At 38.9% G+C, this 21,710-nt stretch overlaps 2 protein-coding genes across 3 annotated transcripts; one reads left to right on the forward strand and one right to left on the reverse strand.

Annotated features, from left to right (window-relative positions):
* Window positions 1-11,157: 11,157 nt before the first annotated feature.
* Window positions 11,158-12,879, forward strand: LOC117617212 (disease resistance protein RPP2B-like). The gene is made up of 2 exons (XM_034346495.1): window positions 11,158-11,991; window positions 12,108-12,879. Exons 1-2 carry the CDS (start codon window positions 11,287-11,289, stop codon window positions 12,603-12,605), a joined length of 1,203 nt encoding a protein of 400 aa, XP_034202386.1. The 5' UTR covers window positions 11,158-11,286; the 3' UTR covers window positions 12,606-12,879.
* Window positions 12,880-13,099: 220 nt separating this feature from the next.
* LOC117617085 (protein ROOT HAIR SPECIFIC 17-like) lies at window positions 13,100-17,165 on the reverse strand. Of its 2 annotated transcripts, XM_034346334.1 has the most exons (10): window positions 16,709-17,165; window positions 16,549-16,611; window positions 16,364-16,454; window positions 15,931-16,007; window positions 15,527-15,615; window positions 15,245-15,428; window positions 14,901-15,082; window positions 14,483-14,585; window positions 14,040-14,371; window positions 13,100-13,941 (listed from the first exon to the last, which is right to left on the reverse strand). In XM_034346334.1, the coding sequence occupies exons 1-10, from the start codon at window positions 16,973-16,975 to the stop codon at window positions 13,470-13,472; spliced, it is 1,860 nt and encodes a 619-aa protein (XP_034202225.1). In that variant the 5' UTR covers window positions 16,976-17,165; the 3' UTR covers window positions 13,100-13,469. The 2 variants fall into 2 exon arrangements, with proteins under 2 accessions (XP_034202225.1, XP_034202226.1); XM_034346335.1 differs by lacking the exons at window positions 15,931-16,007; window positions 16,709-17,165 and having other exon boundaries at window positions 16,549-16,606.
* Window positions 17,166-21,710: the final 4,545 nt, after the last annotated feature.

A 21,710-nucleotide genomic window follows, 5' to 3' on the forward strand; every position in this document is an offset into this window, starting at 1 on the left:
TACCAAAGCCAGCTAAGAATGCATATCTATTATAGAAATTGTAAACGAGGTCAAGCGAGTCAAACATCATCCCAACTGCTGGTGTTTCCTCATTTCTTACTTCAGGAATATAAACCCTCCCATTAGCTGTTGCACATTCATCACTATCTGAGCCCCCAGACATTTTATCTAACTATATTATTGATCCACTTCTATAGTACTGCATAGCAATTATTCATTCATTAATCAGTCATTACTGCATCACAACATATCAATGCATTCCACTTACACAAAACATTGCCCAAATTGACACAAAATACACATAGCCTAACTTCCAATTACACAAAACGCAGCAAAATTTCATAAGTTACGTCATCTCTTGTCAAATAAACTGTTCAAAATAACATTAGAACCAATATGTTCAACTAAGAACACAAATGTAATTCAAACCACCAATTACAGAACTTCACCCAATATCCTCTCCAAATGCTTACTCCTAATGTCATTAAGCCTAAGTTTAGGTTCTTTTACCTACATTTCATGATTTTCCACCCCGACCAACAACAATGAACTAAGTATATTGAATATTCATAAGGAAATGACACATTATTGATTCCAAAAATGACGCATTATTGATGCCACAAATGACAAATTTCCCACCCTCACAAAAAATAAACCAAACCCAATAAAATCAATCTAGCAAGTGAACTTACCTCTCAAAATCAATCGGGACCTCTGAAGTCAGTCAGCTGGAAAGAATGTGGTGGACATTAGAGAAGACTCTTTGGTATTTGAGACTCCATCTCTACCAAAATCGAGGAACAACTGCTGCTGTGGCTTCTAGCTAAAAACAGAGAGATATGCTACTTTGCTTTCATCTGGAATCTTGTCAGCTGAATGAAAAAGAGAAGGGGCTTTCACTTGAGCCATAGAATCAAAACAGGGCAACAGCTAGGTAAGAGACATTCTTCGTAATACCCAGGTTACCATAGATCGCAGGCCTCCCAACGAGCTACTGACAGTCGAGTGACTATACGATTTGGGAGATTTGGATCCTTCTAATTGTGGGTTTGCTTTACATTCAAAAAAAGAGGATTGTGTTCTTCAGTTTTTCACAGAGAGGGAAAGAGGGGAACAACTGAAGTTGGGTTTCTAACGGGTTAGATTTCAACCCGATTCTACATGCACCCTCTTTTAAAAACTCACCGTTGGATGAAATCCAACGGCTCTTACATACCCCTCAAAAACACCCCTTATAACTTCCCACTCACTATAGACTCTCCCTTTGCTTAGAGGGCCATCAATATTAAAAAGAGATTGATAAAAGCCCACAAAGACAATAGGCCTAAAACTTTAAGTCACTAAAGTTAAAAAAGGATCGGTAACCGTTATACATTGACTCATGTCAGGGTCTGAAGAAGATTATCATTATTAATGACGACTTGATTCTTTTTTTACCCAGCAAGAAATGAGCTGTAGACAGAACTAGAAAGAATCGAATTGCCAACCAGACTTTCGGACTCAGGACAAGGGATTATCACAAAAAACCAGCGGTCCTGTCAGAAACATCCCATCATCTCGCCTATGAACCAGTCCAGGACAGTCAGCAGCTGAATATGGAAATAGCAGCCAGGCAACCTCTTTTTAGCCTTCATCATTGAAGCTCTTTCCTTTTCTATAAATAAAGAGCCTCCGCCACAGAAGAAGAGGACTCTCTCTCCAAACTAGACGCTATGTCTCGAAAAACACTTGAAGAACTCAAGATCTTTTCAAACCAACCTACCTAATTTCCAGATAACTAGTTGACCACTCCTGCGTTTATCTTTTGTTGCTCTGCCATCTTCATGATATGATTTTCTTTTAAAAAAATCAGTTTGAATTCATGTATTTATCCGACTGGATAGAGAAATCTCCAGTCCCTTTTAGCTTCTTTTTGCTGTCAAGTTAAAACCAGAAAAAGGGGTTGCAGAACTTATTTGAATTGTTTCATTAAGCACTTGTCATTTAATTGCTTTCATATATGTATATGATAAATGCTTAGACAAGATTAATTTAATTTTCCGCTATCACATCTTTAAATTCATTACTTGGACTCAAAGAAGGGTTTGGGCCTGAATAGGGCTGTATCAGTTCGAAGAATAGTAGGTTGATCGGCCCGAAACGACACCATTGGGCCGAATTGACTGTTGACCCAATTTGAGGGTTGTTTGAATTCAAACCAGGTTTCTAGACCCAGATATAGGGTATTACTAACCACAATCTTGGTTTTTCCCCTTGCTTGATCAGGTATTGCTCATACTTGTCAGGCCGACATACATAGATGAAAGAATATTGAAGTCCTCTTGATTAAGGCATAGAAAAGAACTAATCCAAGCCATTCCCCCCTTGGAGCACAATGGCTTGAGCAGAAGTCCAGAGAAAAAGCACGAACACCACAAATCAACTCATTACACTCACCCACACCAGGTCTACTGGACTGGTCTCACATCCAATAGTGGCACTCCTATGCGATCACATGAATCAGAGTTGAGAGGAGTCGAAGGACAAGGCCCAACCTGAGCCCGCTCGATCTTGTCAAATTGATTCAACTTTCAATGTTATTTAGAAGTTGAGAGAATTTGCGAGCCAAGAAACATCAGTCGGAGCATTGGTGTTGATCCGACGACCTCTGCACTCCATCGAGCAAGCTGACCCATCGAGACCGTCAGAAGGAGTGCGAGAAGGAAAAAAGGACCAACACTAATCAACCTATTTCTTTCACAATTGATTCTGGAGGTTCCAATTTTCAATTTTATTCAAGTTGTGTCTTTATGGGGGCTTGTGGAACGAGCCTTGATCATGGTGTTACCACTGTTGGTTATGGGGTCATTGCTGACGGGACCAAATATTGGTTGGTGAAGAACTCATGGGGGACAGAATGGGGTGAGGAAGGATACATAAGAATGCAAAGAGATGTTAAGGCAAAAGAAGGTCTTTGTGATATTGCTATGGAAGCCTCTTACCCCCATGCATAATTTTAATTGCGTACCATCAAAATCAATGCCTACAATATATATATATATATATATATATATATATATCATGATATGTACATGGTGAACGTGTAGTACATGAAATGTATCTATAACAAGACTAGAAAGATCTATAAATACCAAATGAAGAACGTCTTATCCAACTTCTTTTAGTTGACGTATCCAACTATATATGCCTAAATTTAACCACTTGCTTGGAATCATTATATCTACCAAACTACAAAATAAATAAAAAATGTTTTCCAGTACTGATGCATGGAAGAAACAGATATATACACGCGCAAGTAAAAATAAGCAAGTCTGGAACAAAAATGCTAACATTAGTGAGCTAAATCATAGCCTTTCTCTTGGCTATGATTTATAGTTTTGGTTCTCAATTTTTCGTTGAGTTTAAATCACTATATATGTCTGATTTTAATTGGAAGTGAAGAAAATTAATCGTTTTCCATTTTCTTAATTGGTCTTCGACCAAAAAAAATTAGGTCTTTGATCAACAGCTACTAGCTTTTTTCTGGAGTGTAGTGAGAATGTTTTTTGTTAGTCAAGAAAATTGAGAATGTCACTCTTTTTTTCTTTTTCTTTTTTTTTTCTCTGTCAAGAAATTGAAAAGATTGTTACTATCATCTCTGGCATGTTCTGCCACAATGTTGCCTGGACTTTAACTGATACGGGAAATGCTTAAGAGCTCTGTTTTTTTCTCACAACTTTCTCTTTTTAACCTAACTATATGGCACGTAATTTGTATACTACATCATTGCATTCAAAACCAAACCAAGCACAATTCCCAAATTTTGGAAAACCATTGCCAAACTATAGAGAGAGGTCCGAGCTCTGGCAGAGAGAGTTGAGAATGTCTCGGGTCATAATCAGTTCTTCCTCTTTTGTTTAACTTCGGGATTTATGTACATTTTTTGTATTTCTTTTGAGTCTGAATAGTGTAGATGATGAAATTATAATCTTCAACTTTTTTTTAATTGGAAATTCAGAACAGTTATATGATTGTAATGAATGAATATATTATTAATCGATATGAAACGGTAGTATGAAGTGGGCCAAAACGCGTAGTTAATGTACTATTAGCTAATTAACCGGTTAATGCTTGAGCCACTGAATAAAGCGAGAACCCTCTAAATATTTTTTAAAATTGTAAATGAACCCCTCTAATGTGAAATCATAGCTCCGCTACTGGACCTCTATATTGAGCATAATAGTGAAGCTCCCTTTTCATTTCTTACGCACCAACATGGGATTTCTTCCCTACCCTTGGTCTGGGGCATGATACTGACATGAATATTATAGGAGAGTTGAGCAGATGATAGCGTTTGCCTATGCTGACTTTAAATCAAAGTAACAAAATGAACCTCTTTTGTAACCGTGAAGAAATTAATTAATTAATTAATTAATCAACCTAATTGACCCTAAACCAGGTTCTCTAGTTAGGAAACAAACGGATCAATTAAAGCATTCTAAATTAGAAAAGTGTATGTGTGTTGAGTATGTATCTCTCGGCCGTTTGAGCTTCCTGATCCTTTTGCGGTTGCTTGTGTTGGAATGCTGTGTGAGTTGAACTGCTTTGCTAGTTCCTATTTTTCAAGTACTTTACGAAGAAAATTATCGCAAAAAGAATTCTGCAAGAGATAGAGAATTTTGTCAACAACCAACGGAAGATTATAAAGACTTGAGTGTTCAACTTGTTCTACTACATGCCAAAATCATAGAACTTACTCGGTAAAACCAAGAGTGAGGGAAAACTGCCACTCTTTCTGGTTAAGCGCCACTGTGGAGAAAGCTTTCACTAGAAACTCAATGATGATAAACTAAAGAACACAAAAAACAAAGTGTCATCAAATGCAAAATTCGTGAAGACGACAAGTAACCAGAAAGGAAAAACAAGAACAAACAAAAAAAGAAGAAAACAAACTAAATATTTCTAACCTGACTTATGAGAATTGTTCCTGCTATTCCCATAAAGAGATAGTTTGAAGTAATCCACTTCTTAGGCTTTGATAGTATATCCTTCTTTCGAGCTTCCATTTGATGGATAATCTGTCATTTGACAAATTCAGATTCATTGAAATCATAATGTAACATAATCTCATCCAATCTGGAAGGGCACATGAAGGGCTATGGCTCTTTTCTTCTTTTGATAGAGAGGAGAAACGCAATTCGAACTTTGAACTTATTCCAGGATTGGGAAAGGAAGTGGGAGGACTACACTAATAGCTAGGTATGTTTCAAAGTGCGCTAATTAATGAAAAATCATGATCGAACTTTAGACAAAAACTAACTATTCAATTGAAACAGCCACATCAACTTTGTCATTTCACACGCTAGATAAAACGGCGAAGCTAATTAATCATCTCATATTGCTGGGATCCTAGTTAAACTACTTTCTTATGATTGACGAGTTAAGACTAATTAACTTACTTGACAAACAACAAATGTATTAAATATCATTGTGTTCTTCACTTTGATGGCTGATGTAGAACAGATGGCAGATTTTATCGCGGTTGAGCTAGAAAAAGGACGTAGTGGGAATTTGCAGTTTTGTCGTCCAAGCTCCGATTAGGACGCAAAATACCATTTCGGAAAGGGAACGACGCCACGAGTCTAACCCACAGCTTTGCTGTGACATATGATGGATTTTGGCATTCTGAGGTCGTTTGGCCTTCCAAAACTGCAGTTAAAGTTTGGTAGTTAATTTTTTTCCAAGACTCCAATTAATTCTGTTTTGGACAGTTTAGGAGTTACGTTATTACGACTCCAAATTAATTCTGTTGTTTTTCAGTTTTATGTAATAACTCCCCTGGTAGTTGAAGGGTTGAGGGTTGTTGAGAATTGTGTATTTAGACAGGTTTGTCTAATGTTTCTGTAACTCAGTTTTATCAACATTAATCTAAGAGAGCTTCTCTTAATTTTTCTGGTGGAATCCAGTTTTTCTTGTTACTCAAGGTTTCGCTTGAAACCTTTGTTGCTTGTGCTGCGTCAAGTGGTATCAGAGCGGGTCTCTCCCGTCTCGGTATTCTTGTCTTGTCTTATCATGGGTGATCGAGAAGCTGATGTCCCAGCCCCAATTACTCGAGCGGATCTGGACGCTCAAAACCAACGGATCGACAACCTAACCAACCAATTTGGGGAGATGCGAGAATTGTTGTTGCAAGCTCTTGGTGGCAACAATAGAAGAAGTGGCAGAGATGACGAAAGAAGAGAAGGCAGGGAAGACAATCGAAGAGAAGGTAGAGATGGCGAGAGAAGAGATAATAGGAGGCAACATATTCCGGATAGCGAGTCAGAGTCAGAAGAAGAACTTGAGGAACCACCACCACCACCGGCTAATAATCGTCGTAATCGTAATTACGAAAATTTTGGCGATTATCGGATTAAAGCCGAAATCCCTAACTTTTGGGGAAATCTGAAGATTGAAGACTTCTTGGATTGGCTTGTAGAAGTGGAGAGGTTTTTCGATATTATGGAGGTTCCTGAGCATAAAATGGTGAAGATGGTAGCTTTCCGTCTAAAAGCTACAGCGGCTTGTATGGTGGGATCAATTGCAAAATTCAAGGCAGAGGCAAGGAAAGCAGCGGGTTCGTACATGGCGGAAGATGAAGTCGCTTATGATGGAACGATTCTTGCCCACAGATTATGAGCAGATTCTATACCGTATGTATCTAGGTTGTGCGCAAGGCAACCGTTCGATTTCTGAATATACCGAAGAATTCATGCGTTTGGCAGAGCGAAACCATTTGACCGAGACTGACAATCAAAAGGTCGCGAGGTATAACAATGGGCTGAAGATTTCCATCCAAGAAAAAATTGGTATGCAGAATATATGGACTTTGCAAGAGGCGATTAACATGGCGATGAAAGCTGAACTGTTGGAGAAGGAGAAGCGCCAACCCAACTTCCGCAAGAACACGACGGAAGCCTCTGAATATGCTACTGGTGCTTCTAGTGGCTCCGGAGATAAGGGGAAAGTGTAGCAGCAACCTGGAGGAACGATGAAACCAGCGACAACTGTCCAAAATAAAAACTTTAACGAAAGCAGCAGCCGGACTTTCAATAGAGGGTAGTCCCGAAACCAATCCCAGAATCCGTATGCTAAGCCCATGACGGACATATGTTACCGTTGCCAAAAACTAGGGCATCGTTCTAATGTTTGTCCAGAGCGAAAGCAGGCTAACTTTATCGAGGAGGTCGATGAAGATGAGGAAAAAGATGAAGTCGGGGAAGATGATTATGCAGGGGCTGAATTTGCAATTGAGGAAGGAATGGAGAGGATTACCTTGGTTTTGCAGAGAGTTCTTTTGGCACCAAAGGAGGAAGGGCAGCGTCATAGTATTTTTCGTTCCCTCTGCTCAATCAAAAACAAGGTGTGTGATGTGATCGTCGACAATGGAAGTTGCGAGAATTTCGTGTCAAAGAAATTGGTGGAGCATTTGCAGCTATCAACGGAGCCACATGTCAGCCCTTACTCACTAGGTTGGGTTAAAAAAGGCCCTTCGGTTCGTGTTGCTGAGACTTGCCGTGTGCCACTGTCCATTGGTAAGCATTACAGCGATGATGTATTATGTGATGTTATTGACATGGATGCATGCCATATTTTATTAGGGCGACCTTGGCAATTTGATGTGGATGCGACTTACAAGGGACGAGATAATGTAATTCTGTTTTCTTGGAACAACCGAAAAATTGCAATGGCAACTACAAAGCCCTCAAAACAATCTGTTGAGCCCAAGACGAGGAGTTCTAGTTTCCTAACCCTAATTAGCAGCGAGCAGGAGTTGAACGAGGCTGTCAAAGAGGCGGAGTATTTTTGTCCCTTGGTGTTGAAGGGGTTGTTGAAGCTTGGCAAAGGAGAAAGTGACATTCCACAAGACGTGCAGCAGATTTTGTCACAGTTTCAGGAACTACTTTCTGAAAAATTGCCAAACGAGCTGCCACCTATGCGGGACATACAACACCGAATTGACTTGGTGCCTGGAGCTAGCCTTCCGAATCTGCCTCATTATCGGAAGAGCCCCAAGGAGAATGACATCCTAAGAGAGCAGATTGAAGAATTACTGCAGAAGGGATTTATCAGGGAGAGTTTGAGTCCCTGCGCAGTTCCCGTTTTGCTGGTTTCGAATAAAGACAAGACTTGGCGAATGTGTGTTGATAGCCGAGCAATCAACAAGATAACAGTCAAGTACAGGTTTCCCATTCCACGGTTGGAGGATATGCTGGATGTTCTTAGCGGCTCAAGGGTGTTTTCCAAGATAGATTTGCGAAGCGGATACCATCAGATTCGCATCAGACCTGGCGACGAATGGAAAACAGCGTTCAAGAGCAAGGACGGATTATTTGAATGGTTGGTGATGCCATTCGGATTGTCAAATGCGCCTAGCACTTTCATGAGACTCATGAATCAGGTTCTTCGACCATTTATTGGCTCTTTTGTCGTGGTTTATTTCGATGACATTTTAATTTACAGCACCACAAAAGAAGAACATCTTGTGCATTTGAGACAAGTTTTAGATGTTTTGAGAGAAAATAAACTGTACGTGAACCTAAAAAAATGTACTTTCTGCACAAATAAGCTACTGTTCTTGGGTTTTGTTGTTGGTGAGAATGGTATCCAGGTAGATGACAAGAAGATCAAGGCAATCCTTGACTGGCCAGCTCCAAAAACAGTTTCTGAAGTTCGAAGTTTCCATGGTTTGGCCACCTTTTACAGAAGATTTGTGAGGCATTTCAGCTCCATCGCTGCACCTATCACAGAGGGTTTGAAGAAGGGCCGGTTCAGCTGGGGAGAGGAGCAAGAGAGAAGCTTTGCAGATATAAAAGAAAAGCTTTGGACCGCGCTGGTTCTAGCCCTTCCAAACTTTGAGAAAGTTTTCGAAGTTGAATGTGATGCTAGCGGTGTGGGAGTCGGAGCTGTGCTTTCACAAGACAAGCGGCCAGTTGCATTCTTCTCTGAAAAGTTGAGCGATGCACGTCAAAAGTGGAGTACTTATGACCAAGAGTTCTATGCGGTTGTTCGAGCTTTGAAGCAATGGGAGCACTATCTTATCCAGAAGGAATTTGTTTTATTTACAGATCATCAAGCGTTGAAGTATATTAACAGCCAGAAAAATATTGATAAAATGCATGCTAGATGGGTGACTTTTTTGCAGAAATTTTCGTTCGTTATCAAGCATACTTCCGGCAAGACAAATCGTGTGGCGGATGCGCTGAGTAGAAGAGCTTCATTGTTAATCACACTAACTCAAGAAGTTGTGGGGTTTGAATGTCTGAAGGAATTATATGAAGGTGATGATGATTTCCGGGAAATTTGGACTAAGTGCACCAATCAAGAGCCAATGGCAGATTACTTTCTTAATGAAGGTTATTTGTTCAAAGGCAACCAGTTGTGTATTCCAGTTTCCTCTTTGAGGGAGAAGCTCATTCGGGACTTGCATGGTGGAGGATTGAGTGGTCACCTTGGCCGTGATAAAACAATTGCAGGGATGGAGGAGAGATTTTATTGGCCACAACTCAAACGAGATGTTGGAACTATTGTGCGCAAGTGCTACACTTGTCAAACTTCGAAGGGGCAGGTACAAAACACCGGATTATATATGCCATTACCAGTTCCTAACGATATTTGGCAGGATCTTGCTATGGATTTTGTCCTCGGTTTGCCCCGAACACAAAGGGGAGTGGATTCTGTATTTGTGGTGGTTGATCGGTTTTCAAAAATGGCGCATTTCATAGCTTGCAAAAAGACTGCTGATGCATCAAATATAGCCAAACTGTTTTTCAGGGAGGTTGTTCGCTTGCATGGGGTTCCTACATCCATTACATCAGATCGTGACACCAAGTTCTTGAGCCATTTTTGGATCACTTTGTGGAGGCTGTTTGGGACTACTTTGAATCGCAGCAGCACTGCCTATCCCCAGACTGATGGCCAGACTGAGGTTACAAACCGGACATTGGGCAATATGGTACGAAGCGTCTGTGGAGAGAAGCCAAAACAATGGGATTATGCACTACCGCAGGTGGAGGTTGCATATAACAGTGCAGTCCATAGTGCAACTGGGAAGTCTCCATTTTCCATTGTTTATACCGCTATACCTAACCATGTTGTTGATTTGGTGAAACTGCCTAGAGGCCAGCAAACCAGTGTGGCGGCGAAAAATTTGGCTGAGGAAGTAGTAGCCGTTCGAGATGAAGTCAAGCAGAAACTCGAGCAAACTAATGCTAAGTACAAAGCTGCTGCAGATAGGCATAGGCGAGTTAAAGTGTTTCAAGAAGGCGATTCTGTGATGATATTTCTGAGGAAGGAGAGGTTTCCAGTTGGCACATATAGCAAGCTTAAACCAAAAAAATATGATCCTTACAAAGTGCTCAAACGGATCAATGATAATGCGTATGTTATTAAGTTACCGGACTCCATGGGAATCTCCAATATTTTTAATGTTGCAGATTTATATGAGTTCCGTGAAGATGAGGTCCTTTATCCAGAACATAACTCGGGGTCGAGTTCCTCGGAGGTGGAGGGGACTGATGTAGAACAGATGGCAGATTTTATCGCGGTTGAGCTAGAAAAAGGACGTAGCGGGAATTTGCAGTTTTATCGTCCAAGCTCCGATTAGGACGCAAAATACCATTTCGGAAAGGGAACGACGCCACGAGTGCAACTCACAGCTTTGCTGTGACATATGATGGATTTTGGCATTCTGAGGTCATTTGGACTTCCAAAATTGCAGTTAAAGTTTGGTAGTTAATTTTCCAATAAATTCTGTTTTGACAGTTTAGGAGTTATGTCATTAAGACTCCAAATTAATTCTGTTTTTTTCAGTTTTATGTCAGTTTAGGAGTTACGTTATTAAGACTCCAGGTTAATTTTGTTGTTTCGGTTTTATGTAATAATTCCCCTGGTAGTTGAGGGGTTGAGGGTTGTTGAGAATTGTGTATTTAGACAGGTTTGTCTAAACATTTCTGGTAACTCAGTTTTAATAACATTAATCTAAGAGAGCTTCTCTTAATTTTCTGGTGGAATCCAGTTTTTCTTGTTACTCAAGGTTTCGCTTGAAACCTTATTGCTTTTGCTGCGTCACTAGAGCTGAGTGGTACAACAATAAAAGAATTGAGGAATACATCAATAGAATCTGTTGTTGGTCTCATTGCAATTAAACTGATCAATTGCAAAAGCCTTGTGAGTCTTCCAACGAACATTTGGAAGTTGAAATCTCTGGAGAGCCTTGATCTCAGTGGTTGCTCTAAATTTCAACACTTCCCAGAAATCTCGGAGGCTATGAAACATCTGGAAGAATCTGTTGTTGGTCTCACTGCAATTAAACTGATCAATTGCAAAAGCCTTGTGAGTCTTCCAACGAACATTTGGAAGTTGAAATCTCTGGAGAGCCTTGATCTCAGTGGTTGCTCTAAATTTCAACACTTCCCAGAAATCTCAGAGGCTATGAAACATCTGGAGTTTCTAAATTTATCAGGTACAATGGTGAAAGAGGTACCCCCATCAATTGGAAATCTAGTTGCGCTTCGAAAATTAAACCTGGCTAAGTGCAATTACCTTGAGGTTGTCCATGATTACCTCTTTCGTTTAACCTCATTACAAGAGTTAGATCTGAGTAGCACCAAAATTAAGAGCTTACCCGCAAGCATCAAACAAGCTTCTCAACTGTCTCGGCTGTGCCTCAATGATTGCAATAGCCTTGAATATTTACCAGAGCTCCCCCCATTGCTGCAATGTCTTAAAGCAAATGGTTGCACGTCACTGAAGACAGTGTCAAGTTCAAGCACTGCACTCGCACAAGGTTGGGAAGAATATAGATTTTATCGAGGGCTTTATGAGAAACATAGTTTTCTTAATTGCCCAAAGTTGGATGAGAATGCACGAAGCAACATAATGGGTGATGCACAGCTCAGAATTATGCGAATGGCAACTGCGTCAAAGTTTAAAGAAGACAAAATTGAAGAAACATCATATGATTCAAATAAGGTCTCTCTCTCTCTCTCTCTCTCTCTCTCTCTCTCTCTCTCTCTCACTTCTGTTGAAGAAGTTGCTCTTTGTTTTTCACGAGTTTAATAACTATGATGTCCATTTCTGTGGTACAGGAATCTTTACGCAAGAGATCTTTTGTTGCCATTAGATGTTGTGGGAATGAAATTCCAAATTGGTTCAGCCATAAAAGTGAGGGATGTTCAATAAAGATTGAGCTTCCTCGTGATTGGTTTAGCACAGATTTCTTGGGTTTCGCTCTATCTTTTGTTGTTGTTGCTGCTACACGTTGCATGGAGATTGGATGCAAGTACAACTTCAAAACTAGTAATGGTGAAAGCCATGAAGTCAGCCATTATTTGTATAATCTGTTCCCCACTGATAGTACCCTTCCAATTGTGGAAGATTCAAATGGGGTGTTTGTGTGGTGGTATAATAATGTCTTTGAAGAAGTTGTAAAGGGAGCTGAAAGCCCCACTGCGTTTTACAAACTTGTTACTGAGGTCAATGTTGACTTCGCCGTAAGCCCCGAACTCTTTCAGAAGGTGGAAAAGTGTGGGATATGTCTGTTGTATGGCAAAGATGCTGAGATGATAAAGCAGAGGGCTTTGTAGATCAAGCCGATATCCCTAAATTCAAAATTTCAGTTTATTTGAGCTGTTTGCAAGACTTGTGGCTGAGGATGCTTTTTGAGTTTCTTAGGCTTAGGGATGTCTTTCTTGTTTTAACCCTTCGTCCTCTCCATCGCCAAGCTTTTTGTCTGAGGATGCTTTTGAGTTTAGTTTCTCACGGTCATGCCCCATGTAATTTTCTTCATTGAATTCAACTATTAAATTGTTAAAAGTTAACAGTATTAAATTTTGCATCAATTGGATTTCTGCTTCAACTTGGAATGGCTTCATTCTTAATCATAAAAGGGAAATTGGCACCTTTCTTCAGTTTGCATTTCTTAAATGAAATACGTTTTTCTATCAACGTCACCATAAAGCAATTGCTAAAGATTATAATTTTTGAGAGAGATGAAGAAAGCAGGGCCATCGTTGGGTTCAATGCCTATCATAGAACACGTACTTAAAAGGTACAAAAGAAGAGCAAGGATTATATAAACATTCTTTCGACCAAAAAAAAAATTTCATATAAACATTCCTGCCTTACGGCAAGAATCATCAGAGAAAATGAGAAAAAAATAGAGCAAAAGATGTTCCAGTAGCTTCATTTACAAGTTTCAAAATCTGAATATTGACTAAATTACGACTCCATTCTGTTACTCCAATGCTGATGCTGCTGCTACAGAGGCCTTCTATGTACATTGTGCGCCCTTGTTATTACCACCCTTCAGTGTAACAAAATCAATCTTGTGCGCACAAGTAACCTATCAAAACAAACCAGCAAAGAATTTTGGTGATGAATTTGTTTGGACAAATCAGCTAACTCGCGGAGGTGGAGATCCAGTCTAGTCTTCTCCTAATTAATTCAGTCTAGTCTGAAAAGAACTCTTCAAGTTCTGGTTCGTCAGGTTTAAGTAAAAGACCTGGATCTGAAACTCTTACACTAGGCAGCACTTTACCCTGAGAACGATTCATATTCATTTCCGTATAATCAATCTCAGACCAATCCTGCTCATCCTCAGTTATTTGCTCGTCTGTCACGTAACCACTGTCCTTTTTCATGTCATCCTCCTTATGTATGTTCTGGCTGTCATAACTTTCATTTTGAGGAATTGGAACTTCATTGGACCTTGTGCTAGATGCTCTACATATGCAGGCTGCTGGGTTTTCATGGAACTCACCCCTGCCAGGCTTTATCTCATTTGGCTCTCCCATGAATCCAATTTGACTAGTTCGAAGCTTGGAGGCAAATTCTTCCCAAGTCATGTTATTACGATTCATGAACAACGGAGACAGTTTCTTAGCATTTGGACGGATTGTTGGTTTATGACCAAAGTATCTCCTGCATCAGTAAGCAAACTAGTTATAAACCAAAACATGATCAAATCAAACCCTTCCACCAGAAGACAGAAATGTATCCTTGAACTCAAGTTTTAATACCTTCGACCAGCTAACATTCTAGCCATATTGCCGTTGTTGTTGGTGATGAAAACATCACTTTCATCACAAACAATAAAGTCAAGTGCAGCCATTCGAGAAGAGAAGGATGAAAATGGTGTCAACTCCTCTTTACTTGCTATAGTCTCTTTTGAGTGGAAGTTTGGGAAAAGTTTCTTCAGTGGTGCCAACGTCTCTTCACCTCCGTATACTTCACCTGATGCCACATACAAGTGAATATCACTTCCAAAACCCAGTGCTCTAAGCATAAGGCCAACTTCCTCTGGAGTTAGCGGGCATCTGCCATGTCTTCGTACCTTGTCAGGGTTGCTTGCCTGCATGCAATATAACCCCAAAAATCAAATGTAGTTATAATGCAGATATACAAATTATATAAAACAGGTCACTATTGAATGACATCATTCAAGGCATCAGTGAAGCCTTACATGTAAAGTTTTCCACCTTTTCCGAATTTTCCCAAGTTCTTTCCTTTCTTTTTCTCCTCCACCAAAATCACATCCAGAAAATGCCAGCATATCAGGCTCAAACCTATAACATGGTCTACCAATATCAGAAACTTTTTCCTATGCAGTCCAAAAGAATTTGGAAAACTCTAGCACAAAACCTATTCCACCTATCAAAACAACCTAAATAGAGGCTTTTGTGCTGTACAACCCACACGTACATATAGCATGCTAAAGAAAACAAAATTCAATCATTTTTCAAGACAAAACAAACATTAACTCTACAAAGAAATTATCTGCACAAGCAAGTATTCTGTCGAAGGCATAACTTGCTCACAGTACATTAGCATGTACAATAGGAAAAAAATACTTACGCAGCTAAATTTTTTTTGCAATTTACCTCAAATGCAGGGCAATGAAATGCTTGCTTTTCATCCTCATTCTGTCAAGCAACTTTTTCCCCATTTCATTAATAAGGTCAGTAAACTTCAAGGCATGATAATTTGCTCTACACCTAAGCTTTTGTAAATTTGAATCCAACTTATTTGAAAGCCTGTAATCAAACTTTGTGAGCTGAACAGCCTGCACATTAGAAAGCATAATAAACAACTGTAAATTCTATATAACCTGAAAAGGCACTCATTCAAGCACCAGAAGTTTTTCTTCCTCGGTTATATGCACCAGCATAAGATGATTAACGAATTCTTTACAAAAATGTGGTAGGTTCTCCTGAAAGACACTTACATGCTTTTTATTAAGAACAGGCACTAAACGATTCTGGTAGCATTTTGCATTGCACTTCCTTGGGACACGCATGGTATATGGACTCATTGGTTTTCCTCCCTTTGTTGGAAGCTGTTTAATGATTTCAACATCTTTTGATAGAGATGATATAAACCAGTCTACATCAAAGATTTCATCAAAGTTGCTGCACCAAATACCCAAATAACAATATTAATCCACTGGCTGTTTTGCTTACATTGAACTTGACAGTAGTTTTTTTATCTGTGATATGGTGAAACTGACCTGGAATCCTTCCAAAATGATTTCTGGTCCAGCTTGGGAACAACAAGGGTAGCATTCAAGATATAAGCTGCAACAACAGCATCAGTTATCTGTAACAGAATCAGGAAAGGAAGCATCAGATGCTGATTCAGCAGCAAAAACATGCAAGATTACAAACCAGTCTTGTCACTCAGGGAATGAAAAAGTTACAAAGTACAATCAACTAGTCCTATACAAGAGCTACTTATAACAATCCAAAATTAGACTAAGAAAGAAGCAAAACAAACCACAATGTTCTTTAAACTAAATTTCTTTTAAGCCTTTACATGAACAAATTAGACCAATAAGTTAGCCTTAAATGGAAGAAAACTAAGATGGGATTTGATTGGATTACTATGCAGCTCCAGCTCAATCAAAAAACTAACCCCTGTTCTTTGTTGGTTTAAGCCTCCACTAGTCGCAATCAACAAGTAGCGATTCGAATGTGTTTTCACATCAGCAGCTGCAACATTGAAGACATTGGTTTTGTAAATCAAAAGCCTCAGATAAGTTAAGAGCCTAATAATCAAAATTAAAGTCTCCTATAAATTCATCACAGATCATAGAATCGATTCAATTACGACGTCATGACTCATGAAATGAACAAAACAAGACTTCAATCAATGCTGCTATGCATATTCCAGATTAAGAAGAATTATCAAGTTTTAATTGAATCTCAGTCTGAATATCAAATTTAAAAAAATATGGGTTGAGAAATTATCAAGTTAAGAGAAACTAGAAAGCTTCTTCATTAGATAGAAAGAAAGAAAGAAAGGAAAAAGAGCAGAAATGAAGTAAGTAATATCTAATATACTTTACTTGCAAAGTTATCGGCGGCATTGCTGCAACCGTGGAACATATCCGATTTCCTTGTGCTCCATAAATCTCGACCTGAGCTCCCTCCACTCTCCTAAAAATAACAAAATCAAAACGAAAATAAATTAAATTGAATTCTACACAAATCAACATCTTTTATTGGAGCTCCATTAAATTAAATATCGTACCGGAACACGAAACGTGGCCGTTTCATCCGAGTTCGACCGGGCCTCAACGACGCCATTGTCATCCTGAGCTCAAAAACCACAAGAAATTGTCCCTAAAATGTAAAATCATTACAAACCGTGAAAACCGGAATGAGAGGTCATCAAGAGCGTGCTTGCGTACCGAGGAATGGTAGTGACGCAAGAGCGAGAGGTGATCGTGGTGATGCAGAACCGGAGACGGAGCGAGGAGAGAGAAGGCGGCGAGGAGGAGTAGGAGGCAACCAGAGACGGCGGAGACGAGGGGGAACACGTGGTGGCGGAGACGGCGGAGGTGTCGCCGGAGAACGGCGGTTCTGAAAACGACGCCGCTGAGGGGGGTGACGTTGATGACGCTGTTCATGTTGATGCTGCTGTGGCCGTTGCTTACGTCTCTCTTCTTCTTCTTCATTGCTGGTGTTGTTGTTGCAGAGCAAGAGAAGAAACGAAGTCGTTGTATTTGAAGCTGGAGGAGGAGAAGACGAACATCAGGTGATTATTGTGTGAGAAGAGAAGAGTCTCGCTGTGGCGACGAGTGATGCTTCGACGACGGCGTTTTGAGCCTCCTCGTCATGTACACTTTCCCCCGCAAGAAAACAAACAATCTTCACCAAAAAGGCCCTCCCCTAAAACCCATCGCGCGCGTAATTCTTAATGGGTTTCGTTTGGGTGTGTTTCGCTCGGAGAGTATTAATGTCCGAATGGTGATGATGATGTGTTTGATGTGTAGTGTGGGATGAGTTAAACGATTCCTAAACCTTTGGTACGAGCGCCATACACACAAAGTCCAACAATCTTTATTTATTTCCGGCAAGATCTTTGTTTCTCCGTCACTCCTCACGTGCAACTCACGTGCTCAATGACCTTTTCTCTCTTTATTTTATTTTATTTCCTCAGACGACAAATGGACTCCAAAGCCCAGCACAAGGGCGTGCCTCAGCCGTTCCGTCACTGAAAGCCGGCCTTCCGTCGCAGCTGGAGCGATTGATTCTTTCGCGTGCCTCTGTGCGCGTGATGCTGCTCTTGTAGCCCCTCTAATTGTCGTTTAGGACTTGTTAATAACGATTTACGATGTGATTTAAGTGCGTGCTTATTGTCGTTTAGGGCTCGTTTGGTACACCGTATTAGACTTTAGATAGGAGTAAGGGCCAGTTTGGCATTGCTGTGCTGTGAAAATAATCGCCGTTAGATTTGCTGTGAGAGAAATCAGCTGTGAGAGAAAGCAATTTGGCGTTTGGTAAAATTTTTGTTAAAAGTGTTGTTGGTATTGATTTTATGCATAATCAGAAAATGATTGCTGCATAATCATTAAACCCAGCGCCTCTTCGAAACTGATTCCTGCATAATCAGAAAATGAAAGCATCTCATTAGCTGCTTTCTTTTATAGCTTTCTCTCACAGCAATTTTTAACAATAAGTGATTTTCTCACAGTTTACCAAATGGGTTGAGCTTATCAAAATTTTTAAAAAATCACTTATTACCCCCAAATAAGCAATGCCAAACGGGCACTAAATAGTCTATGTCAGGTGTTTGGTGTCAACTTGTATTATTTAATTACTCGACTATTTTATACGGGTTGGGCTTTTAATACTCTCCTTACCTGACTAACTAATACAACCCACACACCCCGATTTAGATAATACACGCTTAATTATACGGCTAAGCACGCGTTCTACGAAAAAAAATCAAACGCTCTTTTCATCTTCTTCTCCCTAGGGTTCTTCTTTGCTATCTTCTCCAAAAGTTATTTTTTTCACTCTTCTCCAGGTATCCATCACACACACACACACACACACACACACACACACACACACACACACACACACACACACACACACACACACGCGCGCACACACACACACACACACACACACACTCTCTCTCTCTCTCTCTCTCTCTCTCTCTCTCTCTCTCTCCCCAATATGCTTCTTCTTGCTTCTTCTCTATTCTTTATATATTTCAATTTTTTTTATTAAATTTTTGTGGAATTAGGTTATGTATTTTTCGTTTTTGAAATTAGGTTATGCTTACTTACATAAATGAAAGCTAAATCGTAAAAGGACCTATTTTACAAATGAGAAACATTGGACATGGGCTTAATGAATGAATTGCACAATCCTATTACAGAAGCAAATTATGATAGGTTGAAGAATATATTTGGGAAGGACTGAGCAACTGGTAGTGGATCTGCAACTCCCACTGAAATGATGAATGAGCTTGTGCATCACATTGATGTCAATGATGATGATGAGGAAGTTGAGGTTGAACCAGATCATTCTGCCTCTTTGCCAAGATCAAATCAACAAAACTCAGCTAGCTCAAGCAGTCGACACTGCAAACGAAACGCAGATACTAATATTCAAAAGGAAATTACTAAAGCATTTGGTGAGATGATTTCTGAGTCTATTGACCAATTGAAAGCTATAACTAATAGTTTGGTGAAAGGATCAGAACCAAGACCTGACATTGCTGCTGAATTGCCAAAGATGGACTTGTCTATTAATGATCAAATTAAGGCACCACGGCTAATTTTGGAGAAAGCAAGTGATGAGAGAACATTCTTGACATTGGATGGTGCTATGAGAAAAGCATTTGTTCTTCTCTTATTTGGGGCGAGGGAGCTGTGATTCACTCTTTGATGTAGTTTGGTTTATGAACAACTTTCCCTTTTGCTCTTATTACCTTAGTATGTGATCACTTTGAATTATACATTATTTGGTACTGTTTTTATTAACGTATGCGAGTATGTTGGAATTTTTATGAGATACTACAATTATGATAATGGGTTATATGAAGAAAAAAAAATATTGGCAAAAACAATTGAAAAACAAATCTTGTCATATGAATCTTACCAAAAAGAATTCGTGTCATTTGAATCTCAATTTCCATTAAAATTATTAAAGAAATTTTTTTATTTTAAAAATAGTATGATCTAATGTTATCCGAAACATCACCAAACACAGTATAACTTAGTCAGACTATTTATCCGGAACAGCACCAAACGCCTTATAATATTATGGATAAATAGTCAGTACTCTCCGGAACAAATTAATACTATCCGACGAAAATTAGTCAATACAGTCCGACGTACCAAACGAGCCCTTAGTGTGTTTGACGTTTCAAAAATCTGGTGGTTTAACGAAACAGATCAGCAGCATGGTCATTGGTCAAACCGTAATTATCTTTAAAAGATTTGACCAAACTTATAATAATAAGAAAAGTTGGGTATAAATTTAGAGGAAAACAAAGTCTAGAACTCTGTGTTTTGTGGATTATTTTGTGTGCCTAATTGGGTTTTATCTGATAAGGACACAGATTAGGGTGTGAACACAATTTTTTTTCTTAATTAGTTGTTAATTAGGTATAAATAAAGATAATTGACTGATTATTAGTTAATGAGGTTAGTTGAAAGATAATTTAATTAAAATTATTGGGGGATGCATGATGTACCTAACGCTTGGCTAGGGTAGGTTGTACTTGGTGATTAAGAAGTTGAAGGAAGAAGGAGAAAACGAGAAAATGTCAAGAGGCAGAGATGGTGATTAATTAACCACATGGGTGACTGAAAGGGAAAGAAAGATGATTAGGGAGGGACCATTTTGTCAGCATTTTAAATTACATAACAAATAATAGAGATTTGACAGTTTGGGCTGTTGGAGATCTAGAAGCCTATCCATGCAAAAGCTCTTTTGAACCCGTGGTCACTTCTCAATGATGGGAAGGAGGGTTTTGCTTGTGTCAATCTCCTACTCATAATCGCGAGAAATTTAATCGTTGATGTAACGTTAGTTTATATAGATGATTGATCGTAATATATCTCAAGATAATAATTTTCTTAATTTAGAAATAATATGTTAGAAAAATTTCACTAGTTGAGATGATTAATGCCACAAATGAACAAAACATGAGTCATTTTCTTCTCTGAATATATTGTCAGAAATTTAAGGTGAGCGCAATCATAGCGTTATCTTGGCAATGATGCTTTGAATTAAAATAGGCCATGGATATTGCACTATTTGGGATGTCAAAGAAGGGTCGTTTTGTTTTATAAGTAACACGATTAGACTCCGAAAAGCCTAATTTCAAAGAAAAATAGGTTTCTTTTGACATACACTCACCACAAAACAATTTTAGAATTAGACTCCATAAGCTTAACTTTATCTCCCTCAACAACAAAAATTACGCTTATAAAGTTTGAATTGGACTTTTGTCTTCATATACATGTATGAGTAAAACTTTTATAAAGCGAATGTGTTGTGCTTGCCTCTTACATAAAGAGTGTGAGACTCACAAATTCCTAAAGATGATTCCATATGCCTATAATTGTGAAGACGGGCACATTAGTTTGGTTTCACACCTTTTTCGTTTTCGTGTAGGTATTGTTTATCTTGATAAGATGACATGCTTTAAGATTCGGCTATTTGATTTTTAACGTTGCTTGGGTTTATTCATAGATAAAGTTTGAACTACTCTAGAATATAAGGAGACGAACACAGTGCTTCAGTTCAAAGGTTCAATATTTCGTTGTATTAGTTATTTATGCTAAAGCTTGCTTGCGTTTGCAAGCTTAGAATAAAAAAGATAGTCGTGAATGTGAATGATATGTTTTTGTCACATTCAATTGTTTTGTAGCCTAAAATGCATTCTCAGCCGAAAGCGCCATCTTATATTGTCAAGCAAGTTGCGCACTACCATGTGAATTATTCAACTCTACCCTGTATTGTGTAATGCTTCACGTGATACTTATACCACCCCAATCCCGACGACAAATGTAAAATGTTAGTGAAGCTAGTCAATAAAATATATATAAAGAAAAAATTAGCGTATAAAATACAATAGAATAACAGAGGAGTTCGGGTTTAGGAAAAAAAACTTAGTTGCAATGTGTTATTTCCAACTAATAATGTTATAATACATAAAAGTGTTATCATACGTGTCATAACGTTATTGATCAAAAATAACAAAATAATGCTATTTCCATTTTATAGAAGTCTTTCTCCAAATTTGAGATTGCTTGGTTATAAGGGTGAGTGCGGTCCAATTAGATTGGTTTTACTCTTAAATTTTTGCCAAATCGATTACAAATGAACGATTTGATTCAGCTTAAATTTTTTTATTAAAAAAATCATTGAAGAAAGAAACCAACC

The sequence above is a fragment of the Prunus dulcis genome, chromosome 2, assembly GCF_902201215.1.
Source record: "Prunus dulcis chromosome 2, ALMONDv2, whole genome shotgun sequence".
In the NCBI taxonomy this organism is placed as follows: domain Eukaryota; kingdom Viridiplantae; phylum Streptophyta; class Magnoliopsida; order Rosales; family Rosaceae; genus Prunus; species Prunus dulcis.